At 37.2% G+C, this 17685-nt stretch overlaps 1 protein-coding gene across 1 annotated transcript; it reads left to right on the plus strand.

Moving 5' to 3' along the window:
• Nucleotides 1-2027: 2027 nt before the first annotated feature.
• LOC149779638 (bcl-2-like protein 1) lies at nt 2028-4287 on the plus strand. The gene is made up of 2 exons (XM_089940437.1): nt 2028-2571; nt 3027-4287. Exons 1-2 carry the CDS (start codon nt 2122-2124, stop codon nt 3150-3152), a joined length of 576 nt encoding a protein of 191 aa, XP_089796563.1. The 5' UTR covers nt 2028-2121; the 3' UTR covers nt 3153-4287.
• Nucleotides 4288-17685: the final 13398 nt, after the last annotated feature.

Raw genomic sequence — 17685 nt, forward strand, 5'->3', positions numbered from 1 at the left:
ACAAAATATCAGCTGCATTAAAATCAGTGTAATTCTACAAACCTTTTGATTAATCAAATCAGCTGATCTTGAAAAATTCAACACCTGTAATTCACCCAAATCCAAAGTAACGTTCGGCAGAAATGCTAATTATCATACCAAAAGTTCACCGGCCGACAATTTTCTTGCACTATATGCTCTTGCATCTGTTTCTACGGACGTCCTATAAAATGCAATTATTACATTAATCAACTGTATCGCATACGGACAAGTGAACTGGAAGTATGTGCTTACTCACATGAAGAAACAAAATCACCTACATCGAGTTAAATTTATGGCGCTTCTTCTTGGTATTATCGGCATTTTTTGATCATGAGTCGTTAATTGTCACAGTAAATGAGAATTACTGATGATTCAAGCTGGTATAACGTAAATACACAATGGAAATTATGGAGCGCAATAGAAATAACAAAATAAAATAGGAAATAGAAAAAATAGAACGCAACGAAAATAAAGATGCAATGGAAAATATTTTCGTGTTTTTATGTTTTTAATTATTATAAAAGGTCAAAAGAATGCTTTGAGTCATCAGAAGTATACATACTTGTTTCTTAATGCGAAATAGAAAATGAAATTAATTTTCAAAACTGACCCTAAACATTTTACAAAATATATGCATTTGATTACTGGTTAAAAAACACACGACGCAGTCATCAAGCATGGTTCAGATAAGTTGGTAGAATTTCCTCCATGGGAATACACATCACAAATGATACTTCTTAACTTAAAGACGTTTTTCTTAATGTGCTTTGACATAAATTATAAGGTAAGATAGCTCCATTGTGTCTGCCGATTTTCATTGCCCATCAGTCTGGTCACTGTCAAGAAACACAATACACTAAAATTTGGTCATTTTTTAAAGGGAGTGGGGTTATGTGTTAATTTGGGAACGTTTTGACTTGGGTTCGTTTTGACTTGAGTACGTTGTGACTTGGGTACATTTCGGTCTGGGTACGTTTTGACTTGGGTACGTTTCTGTTTGGGTACGTTTTTACTTGGGTACGTTTCGGTTTGGGTACTTTTTGACTTGGGTACGTTTCGGCTAGGGTACTTTTTGACTGTAAACCACTCTCCACATCACCATTATCCGTGGGTCGGTGGTTCTTTCCGGGGTTTTCCAGGGTTCTTCCTCCACCATTAATACTGGCCGCCATGTATAGCCTATCGTGTGCTGAAAAATGGCGTTAAACCTCACAACAACAACAACAACAGCACCATTATCAGGTAAACTGGAAATTACTGCTAACTGATGCTTTCATGGGAGAAATACTCCATTGTTCCCCAGCATTTTTTTTCCCTCTTGCTCTTAAATACTGTATAAAAATTATGTAGTTCCTAATACTTTAATTCTGTAAAATCGCTCCCTAAAATAGTCATGAATGCTTCGTTTGAAGAAAAGAAAAAATTGCCAAACAAACTTTAAAGTGTCCATCACCAAATCCCACACCCCTACCCCTCCATAGGCCTTCAGTCAGGTATTAAAGAAACGGGAAATTTCAACGGTCGACATTTCGGGGGGGGGGGGGCGCGAGTGGCCGAGTTGTCTAAAGCGCTCGCCGTTACAGATCACTAACGTCTCACCTCTGTCTGCGTGGGTTCGAGTCTCGGGCTCGGCCAGTGTGGGTATGTGATAAAGCTTGTCAGCAGTTTCTCGTGGGTCGGTGGTTCTTTCCGGGATTTTTCCGGGTTCTTCCTTCACTAATGATACTGGCCGCCATGTGTATCCGATTCTGTGCTGATAAATGGCGTTAAACCCTTCAACAACTTTTTTTCTCTTTGGAATCCACTGAAAACTTAAAATCCAATGATAGCACTTTTATCTTGAACATATTTAGCACACAAGTAAATACTTCTCTTGGAAATCTACACTTTACCAGAAAATTACGTTAATTCCGTCTAGTAAATATAACCTTATATTTCCTCCACTTGATTTGACCAATCAAACAACACTCGGTGACGTGCTTGGAGTAGACGGTATAAATGTTGTGCCTGAATAACGACTACCAGTGTCATTTGAGAGATAGGACAAGTTTGACAGGCAAGGGAAAGATATTCAAGTTAAGGTGTTAAATTTGTATAAAAATGGGTGGTAAATCTAAAGCAGAAGGCGAGGGAGACTTTACACTTAACATGAACTGTATCGTTTCGGATTATATCAATTACAGGTTGAAGAAAGCCGGTTACAACTGGTCGACTTCGCCGCAATGTACTCTCCCAGATAATGAGGTTTTACTAACTGTACGAAGGATTTGCGACGAATTTGAGGAAAGAGCTTCAAAACAGTTTCCTGACATTTACTCCAGTTATGCTGAAATTGACGTTAATGCTGATTCTGTATATAAAGTTTACGAAGAGACAATTGGGAAGGAACTAAACTGGGGTCGTGTTGTTGGTATCCTAACTTTCTGCGGCATCATGGCGCAGCGGTGTATGGTATCAGGCCAGGCAAATAAAGTCGACTACCTCGTGGATTGGACATGTAGCTTCATTTCAAAAAAAGTTGAGCCTTGGACAAGAGAGCACAATGGATGGGTAGGTTTTCACATCTAAATATATTTATGCATTCAAGAATGTACCGTTTACTGTTTATTAGATTAATAATACTTTTGCAAGCAATGTAAGAAAGACATTCCAGATGGTTTACATACATCGCTGTACCCATAATTTGAGTCTTGACTGCAGAAGAAGTTTCTTTAAATAATTGTGGAGTGATCAAGTTCATGTCTGCTTACAGCACCCATTGGACGAGAATTTACCATGGTCATTTTGACGTCATAAGTGGTCAACAATAAGCTAATAATGGAAGGGGGGGGGGGTTGAAGCTCAGGTATAACAGGATGTGTTAAATAATTTAGCCTAAAAGAAATGTATCAATTTATTTAAAATCTTCTGTTGAAGATAATTGTTTAATTTACAAAGCTGTATAATTTGCTACTACTATGCCAGATTTTCCCAATAGATTTTAACCATTTTTTTCTTTCTTCCAGAAAGGATTTGTGGACTTTTTCAAAAGGTCTACAAAGGACACAGAACAGAAACCGGGCTGGAAGTTGTTGACACTTGGTGCTATTGGTGTTGCAGCTTTAGGGGCAATCTTTGTTCAGAGGACGTGAAAAGTGCTTCAAGTCTCTTTCCTCGATTTGCATCAAGATTTGGAAGGCTTGTGTCAATAAGCTGACCAACCATTCTAGTCATTGACTGTCAAACGAGATCAACCTTACTGTTAAATATTTTTCGTTAATTGATGCAGATGATGTTGCATTTCAAAGTTGAGCTCGCGGAATGCAACAATCTTTTCCAACGTGAGATTTATTTGCAGTGTTTTGGACAACATTAGGATCTATCAGGTGCTCAATGTTTCAGTTGAAATGCGACACGTCATTGCATATGAACAGAGATTTGGAAAACTTGATCCTTGATAACAGGAACTGCCGATTATTTACTGTTTTGTATGTGCAGATCGTATAGGCACATTGGTCTGATCAGCCATGGTCATTGAAAGAGTGCACACACCAAAGGATGAAAATTCTTTAAGGGCGAGAACCTTAACCCATCCAACTATATTTACCATCAAAAGAAATCGGGACACTGGCTCAGTTGAATCATAATAGATGTATTGAACCAGTTGGGGATAAAGTTGGAAGCGAAAAATGTAACTGCGTGATCTAATGTGCAAAATGTATTATTGTATTGAGCAGAACATTATACACTTTTTGGATGTTCCATGCGAATAGTGAGACCCAGGTGTAATAGGACTGGACCCAGCATAATGTGATTCAAATTTAAAAAATCCAGGATGCAGATAGAAGGATTTGTTGTTTTTTAGCCCTAGGACATGCAGCATGTGCTCTCTTGTGGTATATATTTACGATGTGCTATAAAGCCACGTGAACTAAAAAGTTTTTGTAATAAAGATCTGATATTAATATCATTGTTTGATTTAAGATCCAGTTTGTTAAAGATGTGGATAAAGTTGTGAAGGACAGTAACTTTGTGCAATATGTTAACTTTTTTTATAAGCATACTGTTGACAGTGTGAGAGAGTAAAATGTTGAAATGGACGTGTCTTGTGTGTATGATTTAATCTTTGGACAAGGGAGATGCATTTAAAGGATTCCATGACTTGATTTCTAATGAATATCTTGTACAGAATGTCACTCAGTGTAACAGTTAATTCATCAACGCGGATCATTCATCATATTCTTGTATTGTTGAAACTTTGTTTCTAAAATAAAACGGTTAAATATTGATATTGTTAATTTTTTGGTCTTCATGTCTCTTGCCTGACTATTGGTAGTTTTGTTTTCGTTATTCCTCCTTGACTTCTTGTAGGATTGTTGTGCACCTTAAGGTCATGTTCATTGCACCATATTGACCATTTTTAGTCTTGTTATCTTCTGAATGAAAAGTATTATTGCCATCGAGTTTTCACAAGAAGACTTGCGATGTCTAGTAGGTCCTAAATGAAAATGGCAGGGCTGACGAGAGGGAGGTGGGCTAGCGGGGATATATCCCCAAAGCCTGGCCCATAAGAGGGCCCAGGCCGAACAATATTATAAAAGAAAATTTTGTTTGAACAAGAACTTAAGTGAGGCCTGTGTGTTTCTTTAGCCCATGGCCTGTGACCTCGCTCTATGACCCTGGAAAAAAGTACCACTTAAAGATCCAGTATCGTGGCCATCATGTAAATCTTGTCACAGCTCCTTCAGACTTATGGTTGTATAGATATGGGGTTTTGATTGCTTAGTCCTAAGCAAAAATGGTGCTGCTCAGTAATCGGGGCCCCGAGTTGTCTAAAGCACTCTCCGTTACGGATCACTGCCATCTCACCTCTGTCTGCATGGGTTCGAGTCTCGGATTTGGCTAATGTGGGTATGTGAGAAAGCTTGCCATTAGCTTCTTGTGGGTCAGTGGATTCTTTCCCGGGTTCTTTCTCCACCATTAATACTGGCTGCCATGTATAACCTATCGTGTGCTGACAAATGGTGTTAAAGCCTACACAACAACAACTGCTCAGTAATCCAGTATGGCTGTCACAGTGGCCATCTTTAAAATTCTCTACTAAATGAATTGCAATGGGATTTTCACTGAGACTTTTCATGTCATGTCGGTCTTAAATGAAAATAGTTCTAATAAGACTTTCAGTATGGCCATTTGAAATCCTTTCTACAAGTGCATATTGTAGAGGGTGGGTCATAACGGAATTGTGCTTTTACCAAATGACTTATCGTGTCTACTTGGTCCTAATGGAAATGGTGCCAACTATATATCTAATATGGCCACAGTTGCAGTCATCTTGAAAATATTACTGTTCCAAAATGGTATTTTGCGGGATTCAATGCCATTTTTCAGCACATGATAGGCTGGCTGTACATGGTGGATAGTATATTGGGTGGAGGAAGAATCACAGACCCCTATTTTCGTTCTTCGCAGGAAATAAGCCCAGTAAAATTGTGCTGGAATGAGCAGCCTTGGTAGCCCAAACTTGTTTTTTGACACTTGCAATCGAGGGTGTTGTGTTGAATCTCGTTCTCATTATCTGCTGTTCTTGAAAAATAATTTAATTGATTGTTTAGGTGATCGGGTTGATCTAGATTTCGCTTCTACAATACAGTTGTATCTTGTTTGGAGTCTAAGAAAGAAATGGTCAGTTGAACATTATTTTCCCAGAGATACTAATTTTTGCAATATGTTTCGTTATACACTGGTCGCTAATACACTGCCGTTACTTTGCCAGTGGTTTTACAAATAAAGTTTTGAGGAATATTGCCGAGTTAAATTCTTTACTACCTTCATTTGCCCCCGTATTGCGCCTCAGGCTTTGTGTATTAATACGTGGAATGCATGAGTCATTTATTTCTTGGACTAAGTACTACCCACGCATGCCTGTGGTCTGGCAACATGCCAGTTTTTTAAAAGGCGGCTTTTGGGCGTTTGTGGGGTTCTTCATGGGGATTTTTTAAAACCAGTTTTTTTATATGTCACAAGGTGTTTCGTTTAAAAACCGCTGGTTCAGATTCTGTTTCCTTCGAATTTAAAAACAACGGCTTTTTACGGGTTTATACAACTTTGAATGTATGAAATTCAAAGATTTCTTGTGCACATATGCAGTAATTTTTAATGACATAATTCATAAGGTTATAAAGTGTTGTTTTTTTCACAAGAATCTAAAACGAATGTTTCGTTCAGAAAAAACAGAGACTGGTTCAGGAAATGTATGCAAGTGACGTGTTATCCGTATGGTCTTAAAAGTAGTCTGCCATAATTTGGAACGTAATATGGGCCGACCGTTTAATCTAAGGGGGTGGGGTGGGGCTGGCTATGAGAGATGCATGTTCTTTTTCTATAAATCTAATCAAGAATATTTTGTGTTCAAGCTATATGTGCTGGAAATCAATGATTTGCATACGTTACTAAAAAAGAAAGTATGCATAATAACTAGTTGTCGATAGTTACCAAACGCATGCATTTTGGGGGTTGAGTGGGTAAGGAAGAACCCTGTCGATTTTGAGGTAAAAGAGTCAAGTTCACTGACCTATGAAGAAATATGGTTTTTGCACAAATGGATATAGTTTTCCACCATCTACATATACCAGTCGTTTGTGAATTCGTGAATTGCTCGCACTTGGGGATTGGATGAACCCTGTTGATTATGGGGTTGTAAGGTCAAGGTTACTGCAGCTGAAAGCCGAAAATGTCTTCTGCACAATAACTCGAGTTCTACTCCATCAAGTTACCAAATTTTGTGGCTGGCTTACACTTTGAGTATAGAAGACGATTATCGATTTCGGGGGCAAAGGTCAAGGGTGGTGTGTCTGAAAGACAATTTTTTTAAAAAACTGCACAGTAGCATGTCTACATCACAGAGCTGGATAAAACTTTGCTTATGTACCTTCATCAAAGTTCGTGAATAAAAAAGGTCACTGTTGCTGAAGGGAAAAATATATTTTGCAGAAGAACTTTAGTTATAGTTAATGTACTTGTAGTGAAGGGATGGAAGAGGCCCAGTGAGTCGGAGGTCAAAGGTTAATGCCAGTGATTAAAAAAATCACAACTTATGCAGAAAAAAAACTTTTCTTCTAGATGAGTTCGTGGACCATACATTCTGGATGGCTTGAATATAGGCTAGTGAAGAAACTTAGATTATGGGGTCTGTAGGTCGTCGGTCACCGTCATAGTAAGTCTAAAAGAAAATTGTGGTTTCTGCATAGTAAGTTTTGAAGACCGCATACTTTGGCCAAAAGTCGATGTTACTGAGGCCCGGTGATTAGTGATCTATACAGTCAGCCAAACCATACGTGTGCCTTTATAGACGAATCGAATTTAAGGGGAGGACATATAATTTATCAGTAATTTTCAATCACCTTGAAGACTTAAAATTCCGAGTATTTTCAATGTTTTCAAGGACCTATATGAACCCTGTTTATATTTTTCCGTTTCTTCTTTCAAATTTAAATTATTTCTCATTCCCTCTTCTTTTATTCAGTTTGGTAACAAAGGGATCTGTTGAGCAATTCAACACAACGATCGCGAGAAAGGATAAGACCATTTTCTCACCCCATTCCCTGCTGATTATTGTACACATATAACGTGTGCGTGTGATTTGGATTTTTAACGTAGCTTCAACAATTTTTCAGTCATATCGCTACGATGTCTGCAGTGTGGCAGTTTTATAGTGATGCCTAGCACTGGGGCATCATGCCGCAGACATGTAGCATGATGTCCCACCCAGTCACATTATCCTGACACCAGGTGGACCAGTCCTAGAGTGCCTAGCGAGGCAGTTGTCAGTACCATTTTTATACGTCTTTGGTATGACTTGTCTGGGGTTCCAACCCGCGACCTCCCGCTTTTGAGGCGGACACTAACAACTAGGCCACCGGAGCGGTCTATATAAATATATATGAAGGAATGAGGGATACGGGTATATATGTGGGATGTGGGTCAGAATGGTGTTTTCACGATCATTTTGTGCCAGTAATTTGGCATGATGGTGTTGGTAAGTGAAAATGAAGTGGAAATATTTTTTATTTTCTTAGCCTTTTGATCTATAATACTTGGATCCTTGAAGTCGTTCCAGGTTAATATCTTTTAAAGATCAATCTTGCAATCTTCTCTAAAATGAATAGAAACAATCTTTTTTCATCTTCTATGGGATCAAGATTATGCACACCTTTCCTTTTTCAAGAACACCATTAACAAGGTGAATTAAATTTAGATCGAAATTGTCCGGAACATTCCAAATACACTGGTCAACAGTGAAATCATTACTGACTTGAAAAGGCCCTAATCTGTAGTATTTTGGTGTGCCGAACACGAATATAACCATGAAAAATTTGTATTGGCTCTCGTTTTGAAGATATTCATATACCTCATTTTCTATGTTTCACTGTGTAAATTTCTCCAGTAGGACTGCAGCAACATCCGGAATAATGATGTAACATTGCATAATACCATCATGCTCACATCATCCACAGTTGATTGCATCATTTTCTGATGCAATGCAATACTAATGCCATGCGGCTGCTGAAGTAAGTTGACGTCAGCAGTGTACTATACATGTGTAGGCCTATTATACTAATGCCAGGCGGCTGCTGAAGCTGACGTAAGCAGTGTACTATATAAAGCCCAATCAGATAGGTTCAGCATTTAAAATATTTTAGACGTTGTGCGAGACAGTTCAAGCTACTGTTACATAAAACTTATTATTTTATCCATTTACGTACAATAAAGAACAGTAATGCCTCGAAAGTGTGTTAATACCGCGGACAATTTTTGCTATATTTGTGGGGAAGTGACATTTGCCAACCAGAAGAAAAGTATCAATTCTCAAGTGAAGAAGGCATATCATCTTTACTTCGGATGCAAGGTTGGTGACCAAGACAAGCCTTGGGCTCCGCATATATGCTGTGCTACATGTACAACTCAGCTTTCACAGTGGTTGAATTGCAAAAGGTCATCAATGCCGTTTGCAGTCCCAATGGTGTGGAGACAGCCAAGCAACCACCTAAATGACTGTTACTTCTGCTTGGTTCCTCCTCTTTCCGGCGGAATAACGAAGCGAAAGAAGTCGAGAATAGTCTACCCAAACATTCCGTCTGCATTGAGACCAGTTCCACATGGTGAGGGACTTCCTATTCCAGAACCTCCAGCAGAATATTCTCTTGATTCATCTGACGAAGACAAAGGTGAGTCGACCTGTTCTTCTCCTGGTCCATCAGCATGCAGTGATCCAGATTTTCACTGTGGTGCATCATCAACCCCACACAGAATAACACAGGAAGAACTAAATGACCTGATTCGTGATTTGGACTTATCAAAGAACAAGGCAGAATTGCTAGGATCAAGACTCCAACAATGGAATCTTCTAGAAGAAGATGTCACAATTACTGCATACCGAAAGCGCCACCAGCAATTGGAGCCTTTCTTCAGAAAGGAAAGTAATCTGATATTCTGTTCCGATATTGAGGGCCTCATGAATGCTTTAAAAATCACTCATGACCCACAAGAATGGAGACTATTTGTGGACTCTTCGAAACTGAGTCTCAAGGCTGTGCTTTTGCACAATGGAAACATTCTTCCATCTATTCCAGTAGCGTATGCTGTCCACATGAAAGAGACATACGATAACTTAAGGCAGCTACTGAATTCCATTGAGTATAACAAATACAGCTGGCACCTCTGTGGTGATTTGAAGGTAGTTGCCCTTTTAATGGGACTGCAGCAAGGATATACAAAATACATGTGTTTCTTATGCGAGTGGGATAGCCGAGCAAGGGAAATGCACTACATGAGGAAGGAATGGACTCACAGGCAGAATGTAACCATTGGAGAGAAGAATATCCAACACCCAGCTCTGGTTGAGGCTCAGAAAATCTTGCTACCACCCCTTCACATCAAACTAGGTTTGATGAAGAACTTCGTGAAAGCCATTGACCGGACTTTGCCAGCATTCCGATACCTGCATGAAAAATTCCCTCAACTCAGCGAAGCAAAGATTAAAGAGGGAGTTTTTGTGGGTCCTCAGATTCGAGAGCTTTTCAAAGATGACCGGTTCAACAACTTGCTGGAAGGTGACGCGAAACAAGCATGGAATGCTTTTCGCCTAGTTTCTACAAACTTCCTCGGAAATGTTAGGGCAGAAAACTATAAGGAACTAGTAGAAGACATGTTGATGAAGTATAAGAAACTTGGCTGCAATATGTCTCTAAAGATTCACTTCCTTCATTCCCATTTGGATTTCTTTCCTAGCAACTGTGGTATTGTTAGTGATGAACACGGCGAACGTTTTCATCAAGATATCGCAACAATGGAACAAAGATACCAGGGAAAATGGTCCACTACAATGCTGGCTGACTACTGCTGGACACTCCTCAGAGATGCTCCCGAACAGCTGTACAAGAGACAGGCGAAGAAATCTAAGATGTAGTCAATGACTTGATTTTTTATAGGTAGGCTATTACAGTTGACCTTTTACTATTGGAATGCATTTCGTTATGTAAACATTAATTTCTTGCAGATTACAAAAAAACTAGAGCCAATTTTGCAATTTGACTGTCATATTCGTGTTCAGCACATAAAAATTGATAAGAATTGATTAATTTTATTTCAGTAACATGACTTTTGTAAAAATTTGTTGTCCAGTGATATTAATAATGGCAGACAAATTGTCCGGAACATTCCAAATATTAATAATGGCAGACGTTACATGTCAAAGTGCCCCAGTACACTGTCTGTACGATCTGATAATGAATATACATGCTGGAATATATTTATGATATTATGTTATTTTACAGAATATATGGGAGGTAAGTGCATTTATTTGCAGTTAATACTTGCTACTTATGGTGGCGCTATACAGTTTCGCATTTTGCATAGGGTTAGGAATTTAAAGAAAAAGAATGTCCCCGGCTTTCCTCACTGGTTATACTGGCTATTTAAAAAAGACCTTGTATATCTTAGGTATAATGCAAAGAACCTTTAATTCCCTTTATTTTGGTGTATGATTGATGGGTGTACTATGGGTTATAGAGTATACAGCTTGGCCTTACTTCAAATGTGCACCTTTCAAAAAAGTGCTAGCTCTACTTGGTCATTTTCACTTCCTGAACTTCAGAGGTCAATTGTATAAAAAAGAGCCGATAACTTTTTTTACATTTTATATATTTGGTAATTCATTCATTGCACTTTCAGAAGCTGGTATTGTCTAGTCTGGCAAAATTCATTTTCCCTATTTTAATAGCTGCTATGTATAGTGTACTTTAGACTAATTCAGACTGATTTTTTAACACAAGGGAGCAGTCATTTTAGTTAGCAGTGTGCTTAAATCATGTAAAATTTCCAAAAGTACAATATCCAAAAGAAATATCATCCACATTACATTAATGTAGCATAGAGGTATGCAAACATTCTCTCCACTGTGCATGTTTTAAATGCGAACTACTTCACCTTACATACGTCACTCTCTCAAAAGTACATATTATCTGGTGAGCGCCACCTATATCGCTGGAAATATTGGTTGCTTACAATAACAGTCTGATCATTATTTCGTTTGGTTCTCATTCTTATCATATGATTTCAAGTTTGTGAACCATTAAAGATCGTGCAAATTTTTGTATCAATGATGCAGTTACTTCAGTGTGTGATTCGAGAACCATAAGTGATGTTTATTTACTTTTATTGCACTCCCAATATAATTTTATTAGATCTCCGTCCGCCCGTTTGTCTGTTTCACATTTTTGTTTCCTAACCATAATTTTGTTCTCGTTGTTGTAGTTTCAAAAAGTTGCAGAGTTGCGGATGTTTTTAACTTTGGGAAAGGAACACCTTATCAAATTTGAGGTCAAAAGTTCAAACGTCATTGCTGCTGTTACTTAAAGAAGAAAACGGTTTTCGCACTATATCTATCTGAATGAAGAAGGCTATCCATTTCGGGGGCGAAAGATGAAATGTCAAAATCGCTGTTACGGAAAGAAGAACAATGGTTTTCACACAACAATTTCAGTTATCGACCTTATTTCTTCACCTAATTAAGCGGATGACATAAACGTTGGATGTGAAGAGACTAATTGATTTCGGGGTCGAAAGTTGTATATCTGAAAATTGTTTTGAGTTTCGATTTCTTTACCTCCATCCCCCTCTGCCCCCGGGTCGGGGATAAATTACACTTTTGAGACTTGTACTGTTAGGAGTCTATGCTCTTAAAATAAGTAAAAGAAAAGAGTGAAGACAACAAGCTTCGTAAAATTTAACAAATAATTTTTTTCCCTAGAATACAAAGTGAAAATGAGAAAAAAGAACTTACGGTTTTGCGAATAAAATCCCAAAATAATCCAAGAATTATAAAGTCCTAGTAATTCAAAGTCCTGAATAAAATTCAGTAAAAGTTAAGAAGAAAAAAAAATCTAAAAACTGAAGCCAATGACGTGTCTGTGGAAGCTATTAAAGTGTTGATGTGTCAACAGTCTTTTGTTGAACACAGAAATATTATTCCACGTTTGAATATACTATAAATTCCAGTGAATATCTCTATCCAAGAATTTTATCAGAGCACTTTTGAATTTCCAGAGAAAATAATCATTTGAATTCAATAATTTGAACAAAAAAAGGATTCCAGCTCAAAACTACTGGTCACAACATATAATATACAACTTGAAAGTGCTTGATGGTAAAGCACAAATGACCAAGTCCTCACAATTACAAGATTATATTGTTCTCTACTTGACCTTAGGTCACAATTAGCATTTTCTAAAAAAAAAGAAAAAAGAAAAACATGGAAAATAACCTTTTAGAACGAGCTTGATGTTTGCCATATCAAAACCATAACCTGTAAAATTCACATAGGAAAGTGCAAAACCATGACCCAAATAAACATATTTACTTATTATATTAATAAAAATCCTGATATCGAGCCCATACACATGGAGAATAATCTAGTTATGTATTAGTCTTTTTTATGCATAAAATGAAATAAAAAAGTAAATCAGGTCAAGATTAATAAAGATCCTAATATTAAGCCCATACACGTAGAGAAAAATTTAGCTATGTATTAGTTGCTTATATAAAGTTAAATATAAAAAAGCCAATCAGGTCAAGCAGAAATGAGCTCAGTTTTGGACAAGGTCAAGCTCAGCATACAATGTTACATTACAATAGCATGTAATGGAGAGAGAAAAAATTAAACTAACAAACAAACAATTAAATTAAATATACATAGCAGTACCAAGATCTAGAAAACCCACTCCAAATATATTCTTCAGTTTGATCCCGATCTTAATAGTGTTGCTTTAATCATTTACTTTTACACACACACACACACACACACACACACACACACACACACATTGATGGGACAAAACGAGTCCAAATGAAATGTTGACGATTATGCATTCATATGAAGGAATTAAAGTTTTCCTTTAAGAAAACCTATCGCATATCAGTGTTTTTTTAAATTTTTTATTAGAGACTCATACACTGGCCAAAGTATGCGATTGATATCGTTAGTTTTATTACCACAGAATTTTTTAGTACAAGTAATAAGATTGAAATTAAAAGTAAGTTTTGATTAAATTATATTGAAAGAATTTTTCTATTAAAATATATTGAGATAAAATCTATTTATTTTGGTATTACAATTATATACTATTTAATACAGATTGCGCCCATATGAGCAGAAAGGCAAAACCCTTTTGTACATACATTTCCCTTGTATCATAGAGTCAAAAAAGAACTACACTCAGTAAGTTCTGTAGATAGTGATCTGGACGAATTCCAAAGATTTTTCTAGAAAAATGAGCTGATCTTACAAAATTACCTACGTAATGACGTACGTAGACCCAGACGATAGTCTGTAAGAAACTATGAAGCCTCACTTTGAGACTCTGGTGATCACAAGAGCTAGGCACATATCCATATTTATCTTTGTCCTAAGAAACTGATATAAAAAGTGCCAGAGCCACGCATATGCCAGTTTGTTCGCCAGAAACTCAAACAGACTTCTGTCTTTACAGGTAAGATTATCGTCTATGTACAATTTTTCATATAGTATAAGGATTTTTAGTGTTATAAGAATTTTTAGTGTTAAGATGTTAATCTTACATCAGTACGTTTAAACATTAGATTATTTTAATATTTTTTTACTATTCTTTAATATAATGTATTGGAAAGTTTAATTGTTTGAAGAATTTATATTTACTTGTAATTATATTATTGATTATAGTAAAATGCAACGTTCGCCTACCAACTTCATACTCAGAAATAGTTAATTTAGAAATAAAACACTCTTTAAATAATAGAGTTTAATATGTTGACATTCTAGAATAAATTCAGTAACATATATTTCAATTACGGTATTAGTCTGAAATATTGAATTTTAGATTCTTTAGCTATCGTAAATCTATTCAATATTTAATTATCTGTATTATATTCTAAAAGGCAGAAATTATACAATGTATGATGTTGGTAAGTGAACGAATATCGTAGTTTTATATGTATCTCTTATATCCGTAATTTAAGCTTATGTAGTTTGATATTGGAAATATACTTTTATATGTTGAGCATTTCAATAAAAGTTTGTTCGCCAGAAACTCAAACAGGCTTCTGTCTTTACAGCATCTCGTACCCTCGCAGGCCAAATTCCCCAGATGTAGCCACATATTTATCGTCAAGTGACACCTCTTTCAAGAGGATTGAACTATGTCTTCCCCCCCCCCCCTCTCTCTCTCTCTCTCTCTCTCCCGGTTGGGTTTTGAAAACAGCTTGACCAAGAGTTTACGAGAAAATCCGTCTCATACAAGCTGATGGACAATCCTTTCTTGTAAAGGCCTATGGTTTCTGACGGATAAATCCTTTTTTCGTAAAAGCTGGTAGATAAATATTTTTATTTTCGTAAAAGTTTTACAAAACCTTACACCTGGTGTAACCCCGCTTATTACAAAACCGAACAAATGCATTCCTTTGATTAACAATAGTCTGTTCCACAAGAGAAACCTTTTTGTCGCGACAGGCCATTTACCAAGTTTGAAAATTCCAATTCAAGATAAGCGAGCAACGAAGATCGATATGTTAAGTCAGCACAAAAACAGACATTCCATGATACTTTTAAACGAACTTAATATCGGCAAAATATCCAGAGCTTTGTATTAGTCGTTCGATCACATAATTTTAAACAATTAATTTGGCAATCTGCCACGGCATATAATTTTTGTCTTCGTGGCAATAATTGTCACGCAGTTCTAGCATGGCAGACACATTTTTGCCTGTCAGTAAGTGCCACACGGTTCTAAACCAGCTATTTTCATGACACTAGGTGATAAATATAAATTTGATCGTTAGTACACACGGAATATGTACATGTTCACTCAGTTTATTTCTTCTTTTCTCTTGGATTTTTTTTTTTTTTTTTTTGTTTGTATTCTGTTTGCTAAACGATTTAGTCTAGATGGTGCAAAAATCGCGTTGCACATCTTGTGTGCCGGGTTTAAGTTCAGGTTCCAGCATGTGCTAGGGTATGTGGTTGCTCGTTCAAAGAAGGTGGCTTTATACTTTTTTAAAATAAAAAAATAGCCTTTTCTCTACCTTAACAGCCAACCTTCGGCGACATATGATCGATCGATTTTAGATTGTTTAAGTGTTTTGAACTTTTAAGACAGTCGATGTAAAATACAGTTAAATTTTAAACATGAAATCGGTTTCCTTTTAATCCCGTCAAAAGAAAACAAATCCTTTATAGGTATAACTTAACTAATTCAACCGATGAGCTGTTATTGTATACTGTTTTTGCCCATAAGAAAGTAATTTTTATTTTTTTGTATGAGTTTTTACTTGCATTCAACAGAACACAGCGTTAAAATCTAAACAGCCTTCGCTAAGCGAAAATGTTGTGACCAAGTTATGTCCTGACTTATGATAGTCTCGGTGTAGAAGTTAGGGCCTAACTTATGATAGTCTCGGTGTACAAGTTAGAGTCTACTTTATGATAGTCTCTGTGTACAAGTTAGGGCCCAACTTATGACAGTCTCGGTGTAGAAGTTAGGGCCCAACTTATGATAGTCTCGGTGTACAAGTTAAAGTCTACCTTATGACAGTCTCGATGTACAAGTTAGGGCATAACTTACGAGTCTCGGTGTACAAGTTAGGGCCTAACTTATGATAGTCTCGGTGTACAAGTTAGGTTCGCCCACGTAGTATTTTATAGACAACGAAGCTAAGAGCGGTTTAAGCTTGATTTGGTCTTGAGATGATCGGGTTACACGTGCACTAGGTTCTTGGGATGATCGGGTTACACGTTCACTAGGTTCTTGGAATGATCGGGTTACACTTGCACTAAGTGATCACATTTTTAAGTTATTTGCAAACAATGCCCTTTGGTATATATTCAACTGACATTCTGAATGTGTAACAATACTTGTCTATATAAATATCAATATCTTTTTTTGCAATGTATTTAGCTGATTGTCAATATTTACATAACAGGCAATGCGAGGAAAAAGGAAAGTTCTAGTTACTTTTATATGTTTGCCTGATATCTCGCATTTATCAAGTCAACGTCGAGTGCGCGCGCGTGTGTGTTTTGGAATTTTAATTTTGTTTAAAAACATATTCAGTCATATCACTACGATGTCCGCAGTGTGACCGTTTATAGTGATGTCTGGCACTGAGGCATCATGCCGCAGATGTGTAGCATCGTGTCCCACCCAGTCACATTCAGGCTGACCAGTCCCATTTTTATTAGTCTTTGGTATGGCTCGGCCGGGGTTCTAACCCGCGACCTACCGCATCCGAGGCAGACGCTCTAATTACATGGCCACCAGAGCGGTCATTCACGGTTTTTATCCAGCACAAATTACTTTTATCTCTCACTCCAGATTTCTGCGTAGTTTGTTCGTTAATAATGAGAGGGAAGGTGGAGGGGAAAGCAGAAAGGATAGATCAATGACGAATTTCCACTCATTAATCATTAGTGGCGTATGAAAATAACGATAAAAAGTAATAATAATCCGCGTTTTCTAAATGACTTTAACATGGTACACAATTTTTTTCGCAGTCCTTTCTTTATCCGTTTCCTCCTCCCCTCTCATGCATTAGGACAAAATTCGCAGAAATCGGGAGTGAGAGAGAAAAAGAATTTAGGCTGGATGAAAACCTTGAAACTGAACTTGCACCAAGTAACCTACACGAAATGTGGTTTGTTGTAACGGTATCTGTAAACATCCCTCGGTTCTATCTACAGTGTTCATGTAATCGATGATACAAAGTTGCAGTAACCTGTCTTGGTTACGGGGCACACGGAATGTGATATATTTATAGCTTTGTTGTTGTACTTGTTGCTGTTTCTTGAATCTATCATAAGGTTGCAAAAATCGATTACTATAATTTAAATATGAAAATGTCCAAAGGCCGCCGCACCCCCCACCCCCCGACCATCGTAACAAGAGGATCGAAATTCCATGCAAAGACGAGCATAGATGATTTTCGCTTGTGTCCTACCACGTTGTCTCAGGATCTATGAAGAATGCTGGCAAATGTTATGTCAAACCAAAGGAGAGAGAGAGAGAGAGAGAGAGACTTTCTTGGTCGGTAGTAATGTTAATTGAAGCGGACTTAGGTCAACTGTAAATATATTAAATTATTTTAGTTACCTATTGG

This window comes from Sinohyriopsis cumingii, chromosome 17 (genome assembly GCF_028554795.1).
Source record: "Sinohyriopsis cumingii isolate HCF-2022 chromosome 17, ASM2855479v2, whole genome shotgun sequence".
NCBI classification, from domain to species: Eukaryota; Metazoa; Mollusca; class Bivalvia; order Unionida; family Unionidae; genus Sinohyriopsis; species Sinohyriopsis cumingii.